The sequence below is a fragment of the Alternaria hordeiaustralica genome, assembly GCF_023758085.1.
Source record: "Alternaria hordeiaustralica strain BMP 2776 chromosome Unknown scaffold_7, whole genome shotgun sequence".
NCBI classification, from domain to species: Eukaryota; Fungi; Ascomycota; class Dothideomycetes; order Pleosporales; family Pleosporaceae; genus Alternaria; species Alternaria hordeiaustralica.
Genome location: NW_026056779.1, coordinates 1,252,660 through 1,262,275, shown reverse-complemented (window position 1 = coordinate 1,262,275; position 9,616 = coordinate 1,252,660). Strand labels below are relative to the sequence as shown.

Genomic DNA, 9,616 nt, shown 5'->3' with positions numbered 1-9,616 from the left:
TCTAAATGTATTACTCCTTGAGTATAGCATGAACACTTTGCCTTATTAGACTCCGCATGTTTAGTCTCTGATAGCAAACTTACACAGTCAAACTATCAGTAATCTACTAAGTTTCGATCGTTGATTTCTGATCGAGTGAACTGGAGGAGACACGATTCGGTCAGTGAATGCAGACACGTCTTGGCAGAGCGTCGGTTTCATTATAACTGTAGTTTCGATAGTGCGTTCTTTCCTCGCCCCAGCCAGTACCACTGATCCTTTCCGCATAAATCTAGAGCGTCACAGGTTCAGATATCAATCTTTTGCCATGACGAACGCGGATCCCCTTCACTCGCATTTCATGGCGCTCACTAACATTGGAGGCACTTTGTCCGAGCAGGAGCGTATACAGCTGATCAGTAGGTCGCTAATCGCCCCAACCGCTCGTTTTCTATGAGAGAATACTGACACGAGTATCTAGATACGCTGGTATTTCTGGTCCGTACCGAGTATCCTTCCGTCACCAGTGTTCGCGATGTCAACCTGGTCACCATCCAAATATCATCCGACAGATATCGCGTCGACGTAACATCCCGCAAAGGAACGATCATCTTCGGGTGGGACGTAAGAACACGCCTTGAGGTGCTCGAGGGTCTCCGTGATGCCATAGAGAAGCGAGCAGCGCGAGTGATCTTGGATACGAGCGGGCCACGGAACGGACGTGTGCTGGCAAAAGACCAGCCAAAGTCCCACAGACAATACCCCAAGGCGCCATCGGATAATCTGAAGCATGAGACTGACAGATTTCTCATAAAGAAGTCCGATGGCGATTTTGCAAGTCTAGACGCCATGATCGCGAAGGGCGACAACAAGAATCAGACTAGCATACCAGTTCACGCCGGTCTCAAGAGAAAGGCGCAATATCAGAACGAGTGCGAAAGGAAGAAATCTAAAGGAAATGACTGTGTCATGAATGACGAGATACTTGGCGAAACAGAAGAGGAAAGGATGTCAGACCATGAAGGACATGAGGAAGCGATGAACAGCCAGATCGAAGGCGGACCAGAAGACATGGAAGAAGTAGACCCGCCTCCGTCTGTCAGTGCTGTGCTTGCAAAATATGCAGCTGGCGAGCCAAAGCGTCGAAAGTGGAGAGGTCGCACGGCTGACACGCCAATGAGGCACGATATGGATGGCATTGCTGAAGGGAACGTATCCGACGACGAGCAGGTCATCATTGGAGAGGATAGCGACTTCTGGCGCGAACGGTAGATACTACGCAGTCAACAGGCGGAAAGCCACGCGAGTGAAGGGTGTTTGGTGGTGGTGTTGGGTAGTAGCTGCCCAAGTAGCGGGAGTGCAAAGTCCGGCGCTAGCAGCCTAGCAGTCGCGATCATTCTGCGCGCATGTCCTTCGCTTTCTCATTCGTGTCAATGATGTCCTATGCACAGCGTTGACAATTAACTCCATTCTACATGAAATCTCGCTGATGATCGATCTTGATGGGTCTTGATGGTTTACTCATCCTACGCCGTACACGATGGTCTCTTCGCAACTTCCCCGTGCGGGGATCCGTACGATAGCCACGGTCCTGGTTGACGACCAGCCGCAACGCAATTGTATATGACAGCGCATCGGGGTTGAAACTCATTTCTGTCTTTTTACCCCTCATTTCCCCTACCACGCACACAGTGTTACTTGGAAGATGTCGCAAACTACTACTACCGGAACCGAGACGATGCGCCTGCCAGCAACGATGAGAGCATGGCAATGGTCAACATGCGGTACCACGCTCGAGGAGGCAATACAGCTCAATGATTCAGTACCGCTGCCGACAGCGAAGCGGCCACTCGCAAGTGGAGAATCTCTGATTCAAGTTCACGCTGCTGCTCTGAACCAGGTCGACTACAAGCTTGCAGAACTACCCATCGTTGGGCGAATGGCCATCCCTAAGCCAGTAACCCCCGGACTTGATTTCGCTGGAAGAGTCGCTGAAGTGGGACCGGATTGCGACCTCACGGTCGGGCAGATGGTTTTTGGCAAGCTCGAGCCGAAGCAACAATTTGGCACGTTGGGAGAATACATCATCGGTTCAAAAGCGGGAACGGTGCCAATGCCCGATGGTATCTCAGCGGAGCAAGCAGCAACGCTGGGAGTCTGCGGTCTTGTTACATATCAGTGCCTCGCACCGAATGTAAAAGCCGGTGACAGAGTACTAATCAACGGTGGTTCAGGTGGTACGGGTACTTTTGCCATTCAGATCGCAAAAGCTCTAGGATGCTATGTCACAACGACCTGCTCCGGTAAGCATCCAACAGTCGCGACAATAACGCATTGTCTGATCCCTCACAGGCGTAAATGTTCAGCTTTGCAAGGATCTTGGGGCCGACGAAGTCATCGACTATCGCCAGAACGATGTAACTACCATTCTAGCAAGCAGCTCAAACCACTATGACATGGTTCTCGACAACATTGGACATCAGTTTGAGCTATACTGGAAATCACCCACCTTCACAAATCCTGCAGCGAGATACGTCCAGATCGGATCTCAAGTGAGCCTGCCCTTTATCTACGATCTCGCATTCCGCTTCCTGGTACCGACGTGGCTTGGAGGTGGGCAACGGCCATTCTCTTTCGGTCTTGCTTCTACGAACTTCGAAGACTTTACGAAGTTGGGAAATCTTGTTGCGGACGGGAAAGTGAAGCCTGTCGTGAGTGAGGTGTATGCTTTCGAGCATGTACCCAAAGCTTATGAGAAGCTCAGAACAGGTAGAGCGAAGGGAAAGCTGGTAGTCAAAGTGGGAGCGAGTTGAACGATTGGCTGAAGTGAAAGCAAAGCGTGCCACCCTCCAGATCTGAAGCGAGGACAGACTGTGGGAACTTGTCGTTCGATGGCCGCAGTTGTGCTCGCGCCTGGAACCGAATTGCTTGCTGCGTGCAATCTGTTCAGCCTCAGTTCGCAGAACCTCCCAATGGGGGATTAGTGCGCGAAAACGACAATCTGGATAAGAAAAGGATCGTTGTTGCCATTCGCTCAGTTGGGGTGGACACGCTCGTGGCGGCGCTAAGGCTGTTTCAGGCAGCGAGGAGGCTGTGTAGAACGCCGATCTGCCCTCAGCTGTGTATACCAATACGAGCATACATTCTACCAGGTTCCATATGGATCGATTCCAATATTTCGAAATTGACTTGTAGCAGTTAAGAGAGAATGCAGGCAGCCCATTACTAACAAGAAGCATGCTGACCATCGCGCATATCACGGAGATACTGTGACGCGCCTACATTACCCGAATACTTCTACCTTGGAAGCGATATGAGCGCCTCATATTCAAAGCAGGAAGGCAAAAGAAGACAGGAAGCCAGTCCGGAAGACAGGGCTGAAGAAAGGAAACGACTTAAACCAACCATCGACCTGACATCACCACTGTGTGCGGGATGTCAAATGCTTGACATCGACAACGTTTTCGAAGCGGCCCTCAAGTACTACAAACGCAGAGTGGACGATCCAGACAAGAAGTCGAAGCTCTACGAAGCTAGCGATGGAAGGCACTTTTACGCTGACGCAGTTTCGGTGCATCGGTTTGGCACGAGGCTGTCCAAGCCGTCAGATTGTCCCTTGTGCGACTTCCTTCGATCTGTCAGAGTCGAGCCAGATGTACATGAACGTTACAAACTACTTGCGTTCCCTAGCAGCGATGCTTGGCTCTTCAATGCAGATCGGGTGAGAAACGCGTTTAAAGAACCCGACTTCCTCGAGGAACGCCACGAAACCGTGTTCATGGCAGTTGTGCCAGATATAGAGTCGATCCCACCAACCGGGCACGATGCCTCATGGCTAGATTACGAGATTCCAGCTGTGGGGGCCATATTCTACAAGCCGGCTGCCGAGCCCAGCGACGGTCTCAACCAGAATCTGCTTGGAGCAAGAGAGCTTAAGAGTTCATTCGATCTTGAGCGATTACGGTCTTGGCTCGATTACTGCCGCAGTGGACACGGTACAGCCTGCAGACAACGTGCATCGGAAGAACCGGTAACCAGAGGCTTTCGTCTGATCAACTGTACCAAGGATCCTCCCGAGGTTGAAGACAAGCCGTGGGGAACTCCGTACGCTGCTTTAAGCTATGTTTGGGGATCTACGCCCGCCGATCTAGAAGACTGGCCGGCAACTGTCATGGACGCAGTCGAGGTCACACGCAAGCTCGACTTTACCTATCTGTGGGTGGATCGGAGCTGTATAAACCAGGCGGATCCAGAAGAGAAAGGCTACCTAATTTCGAGGATGACCACAATATATGAAGCAGCTGAGTTCACCATCGTAGCAGCTGCAGGAAGTGGTGCTAGCCATGGTCTTCCTGGGGTACGAAACACACCTCGCAAGCCACAGCCAAAGTACTACGCCAATAGCGGAAGTCTACTTCTTTCTATGCTCCCTGACCCGCGGCGAGAAATACTCCAATCGCAATATTGGACCCGCGGGTGGACATACCAAGAAGGAGTCCTCTCTAACCGCCGTATCGTTTTCACAGAACACCAGTTCTACTGGGAATGTCGATGTATGGCTTCGAATGAAAGCGCGGATGTGTCGCTGTTTCACCAACCTATAAGCCATGAGAACGATCCCAACACCATTCTGGTAGACTTTATGTTGAGCGGCATATTCAAAGGCGGTGCATTCAGCGGAGGTAGTAGTGCGCACCAAGGAGACTTGGTCATTGCTAATGACGAGGAGTATCGGCTTGACTATGGCTTTCCTGTCGTAGAGGAGATAACCGTTGGAGCGCAATTGCGAGGGCTGTGCGAACATATGCGTGAGTTTACGAAACGACGCTTGACACAAGCTACAGATACCCTGCCAGCCTGTAAGTAGTTTGCCTTGGAACTGCTAGTGCTACCAATACTAAGTTCTGCGCCATCTCTAGTCCAGGGTGTTCTTGGAATGTACGAACAAACCACATCGCTGCATATGTTTCACGGAATACCCTTGTGGACGGGCGACATTGCTGGAAGCGCTGCCCCCGCTCAGATTACCTTCGCCCTGGCGATATCGTCATGGTTTCACCGTGCGGGCTCGCATCAGGCGATGTTTATCTCCGAAGCATGTATGCGACGTAATCATTTACCTTCGTGGACCTGGTAAGAGAGCCGTTGCGCGAGCTGCGTGTAAGACATTGACTAACTTCGTATCTTTAACTCTAGGGCTGGCTGGGGCGGTACAGTCAGTTGGCGGCTACCTCCCAATACTGAATATTGCGCTTATCTGAGTGATCTGATCAATGCCACAAGCCCAAGTCTCGTATGGGGTGCGAATATGTATCTCTCTCATCCTGGACGTCCAGAGGTAGTACGGCTGTTAGACCAAAACTCAGCGCTTCGTCTGGCCAACGGCACGTTTTCCACACTGGAGATAAAGAATCCGTTTCTCTTGAACAAGTTCCAACCGATCAAGGAAGTAAATCGAGAATGGTCGTGGGGCAGACTGGTTGGGAGGATTGGTCGCGAACGGTATATGTCTCACCGTGTTGACAAAGCCACAGACTGGTGGAGGATAGGTGGTCGCCTCGCTTTCACCAGCATGTCAATCGAGATAACCCAGCAAGAGTGGACTGCCAAACACGGCTCTGGCGAGTTCATAAGTGTTTTGATCTTCGTGGGGAGATTCCTCGATGTCGAGCACGGGTAAGTGTATTTGTACGAACTGTATATGAGACATACACTGACCCCGTACACCCTAATGTAGCGCGGCACGGTTTTTGACGTTGCGAAAGGTACCTGGTTCCAATCCTGTTGTGTGGGAGCGAGTCGGCATGCTTTCTTTGGTGCTTGGCTACATAGGCAAGACTCGGAGCGTTTCGGGTCTTTTTTACCTGACGCCAGCTCATGCTCGGAGTGGTTCTATAGTGATCCAATGAAGTAGCGACTGTCGCGACTAGATGTCAAAACCGATTATGCAACCGTAGGAGTTGCTGTGAATATCCTGTGGCTTTTGCGTTTAAGAAATACGGCTAGCGATGGTAAGATGGATGCTGCGATTCCAAAGGAGTGTACGTTTGGTGCTCTGTAGAAACTCAAGGTGCATACGGTTCGTTGAGGATATACTTCCAGGTTGGTGATGGCTTAGACAAAGTTCGTGATGTACGTCATGTAGCCGCACCCCACATATACCTCGGCAACAGCATCCATGAACCGACGTCTTCACACGCCTATCCCGTACTTGACCCTGAACGGCAGAGGCGAAAATTGAAAGAAGAGCCGCGATCCTCAAGCCTTTCAAGTGACACATGCGCAAGCATGCAGAAGGTTTCGGTCTGGGCTGATGACCTCGATCAAAAGCGGATAACCTAAATAGGAAATCCCATCCAGACATGTCGCATCTCCAAACATGGAGGAATTCACATTCCCATCTTGTCGCGCACGTCCGGGCCCTGGCATGCCAATTATTCTAGGCCGGCAGCCTCAAAAGTACCGGTTCGGTAGAGAAGCCCGACCATGCGAGTGATCCCCGACAGGGGCCGGGGTGAGAGGTGTCAGGGCGCGCAGGTAATGTACCCGCTCAAGTGCATGTTATGTGTCACTGGCGTATGGTACCCGAAGTGCCGATGCGAGGTGTGCTGGTACCATGGTGCATGTATCAGGGATGTGGGGAGTGTGTTCTAGAATACTGGCTAGTGTGGAACGTGGTTGCAGGATTTTCATGTGGTGGCTTTGTGGTACGAGTTGTAAGGGGCGAGTATCGTGAGATCCATTCTAGGAAGGCGCTTCCGATGTGAGAGTACTATGGAGCGGTGTGAATTGGTCTGCCTGATGGGTGGGTCCGGTGATGCTCTGTGAAGAAGTGTACGCCATGAACAGACCTTGGGCGGCCTCAGCGGCTCATGTATACTGCTTTGTTCATGTGCCTAGAGGTGAAGCTAGTCAATGATTTGTGAGTTACTTCAAGAAAGCATGAGCCAAAGATATGTCAGAGCGTAGAAGTTGATTCTGCTTGTACTATGTATTACTTGCTATTATGCTAGTCACGAATTGTGATCTATCAGTTGAACTTTTCTTTGTGCCAAGGAAAAACGCCTGCTGGATGTCCATTCGATGCAAGAGCGGCTCAGCCTGAGCTCAACCCAAAAACACCAGCAATGAGCCGAACGCCGTAAAAAAATCCAATAAGAGTGGCGAGCATGTAAACGCGACGCCGGGTATATCCTACAGTCCACTAGTGATAGTTCCAAGCGAAAATAGACCAATGGCACAGTAAGGAGATTCGTGAAGCGTCGATGATCTCATCGTAAAATGGGGTATAAGCGAAGAAAGGAAATAGGAAGCTCGCAGCTATTGCTCCAGGCTGAAGCTTCCGGAGCGGGAGCTGCTGTTGGAGAAAGGAAATTCGCAGTCGTCGACGTAAGTCGGGGGGCTGATAGGAACGTCTTCGTAGAGAGGAGGTTGCTCCTCATCCCAAGCAATACCCATACCAGAGCGCTCAGTGAGCACGAGGTGGAACTGAGTGCGGAGAACGCGAGCGGCGCCAGTAGGAGTGGCTTGGTTGAGCTTCTTGAGGGGTGCCCACTCTTCAGCGACAACCATCTCAATGATCAGGTTGTGCTTGACGCTCATGCCGCTTGGGCTCTCCATGTCGCAAAGAGGCTTCAGGCCGACGTTGCAGGCGGCCTGAAACTCTACGTCAATCTCGCCCTTCTCAAAGTCGGTCTTCCAGCCAGTTTTGACCTCCTCGCTGGCGATGGCGCGAACATCCTCGTGAAGGACACCCTTGCCCTCACCCCCGACCTTGGAAATGTGCTTGGCACAGGCTGGAGCAATGAACTTCTGCGTCTCCTCAATGCGCCAGTTGAGCTTGCGGAGTCTCCATCGTGTTTGTGAGTCCCCTTTGTTCTGCACAATACCAGATAGGCGCATCTCAATGGGGAAGTCACCAATCGGGTGGATGACCGGGGGTAGCTTCACTGAAGCGGTAAGGTTCGTGGGAGGGAAGATGCGAATAGAGTGCTTCTCGGCTCCGGGAAAGATGGCGCGCTTGATGTCCAGATTGCGCTTGTAGGTAATCTTACCCGATGAGGTGGTAGCAACAGCGGAAAGGTAGTAATCGACTGTGGCGAGGCTACCATGTGTAGTCGCAGGCAAGTGTCCCGGCAGCAAGTGGCTGAAGGGGAATGTGTGTGGGCCATGACGCAGCGAAGTAGGATGCGTCAGGAACTCCCACTTGTGGATTTCGGTGGTTTGCGTGCTGCAATCGGGGCAGTGTGGGGCGACAGGCTTCTTAGTGGAAACGATGGCGAGCATGCGCATCTCGAATTTTTCCACGGTGACGTAGGGGTCATGAACGTTGATGACGAGCTGACCCGAGAAAATAGCGCCGGTCGAGGACTGGGGGCTGTTGTAGAAGACAATGGGCGGCGACTCAACGCTCATGTTCATGGAAGCCGCGCCCTGAGCCTCCACCTTGGGGCTCTTCTTGACTTCCTCTTTTTCTTTCGCATGCTTGTCATGCTTGTGGCGGTTGAAGATGTCCATGACGAGCGACTCTTCCGACTTTGACTTTGCTTTTACGCGGGGTGCGTCGTAGGAGTAGACGGGCGGAAGCAGGCCTTCGGCGTGTGGTTTGACGTGGTCCAGTTTAGGCAATGGCGTGGGAGCCACCCTCGCGAGGGTGCTCAACAGGCGACCGGGCATGTCTGATAAAGAATCCGGGGTAGGGCTGAGATTGAGTGACGTGAGTGGATGTTGGCAGCTGTGAATCTGCGAGATAAGGAGCTGTCCAATGGAGTGAGGGAGTGGGCCGAGATCCGATATGCAGGTGCAGCAACTGTTGAATGCGGCGGCGTTCAAGAGTTAACCTTGTGGGAGTGGAGGTGGTTATAGAGAGTCTGTGGCAGGAACATGTTCTAGCTGTCAAAGTAGCCAAAGGGGTAGCTCGGGGTAGGGCGTGGTCTTATTTAAAGGCGTTTAGCATTTTGAGGGAAGTTTTACATGAGAGAAACTCGATTTCGCATGATTTCATCGGTTATACCAGATGCAGGGATTGCGCACGCCACGCTAACGGGTTCTGGCAAGCACACCCCTGCGCCTTCCATGGAATTTTTGGGTCAGGAGGAAGGAACGCACGGCCTGCCGCTCTCGCGATCGCCCAGTAGCTGTCGTGCCTGCCAACTAAAAAGACGTCAACACCTGGGCAACCTTCTCAGCTGAGCTGGTACGAGAGCGTCGTGACTGTCGCGCCCTATACCGGTGTATGCAGCACATTCCCCATCACCATGCATTACCAAGCGCTCGCTGCTGACCGCCGATTCATCACCAGGCCGAACGCATTCCGAATTCCAGCTCGTGCTTTGGCCGCCGCCAACAAGCACCGTGGTGGCTTGACTATGCGGCCAACATGTGTGACTCGCCGACGGCCATTCACTTCAGCACACATTGTACCAGAGGGTCTCCACCCGGAAACCCTGGGGTGCTCGTCCATCGCAACGGCACACTGTCCGCCCGCTAGCCATCATTCGCTGACGCACATCTGATGCCCTGTTCCCCGCAACATGGCGTTGTGATCGCCTGCAAAGTGCGACTCTGGGGACGAATATTCGAGCATCTCCTCGGACTGCCCATACACCGGCGCGACTCCCCGCATTCCTCAAGGGCG

At 52.3% G+C, this 9,616-nt stretch overlaps 2 protein-coding genes across 2 annotated transcripts; one reads left to right on the top strand and one right to left on the bottom strand.

The window, feature by feature from the left end:
• Positions 1-340: 340 nt before the first annotated feature.
• J4E84_004835 (uncharacterized protein) lies at positions 341-1,251 on the top strand (the record flags this gene model as incomplete). Its single annotated transcript, XM_049387436.1, has 2 exons — positions 341-398; positions 461-1,251. 2 exons carry the CDS (start codon positions 341-343, stop codon positions 1,249-1,251), a joined length of 849 nt encoding a protein of 282 aa, XP_049245209.1.
• A 6,048-nt stretch (positions 1,252-7,299) lies between these two features.
• J4E84_004834 (uncharacterized protein) lies at positions 7,300-8,655 on the bottom strand (the record flags this gene model as incomplete). Its single annotated transcript, XM_049387435.1, has 1 exon — positions 7,300-8,655. The coding sequence occupies one exon, from the start codon at positions 8,653-8,655 to the stop codon at positions 7,300-7,302; it is 1,356 nt and encodes a 451-aa protein (XP_049245208.1).
• Positions 8,656-9,616: the final 961 nt, after the last annotated feature.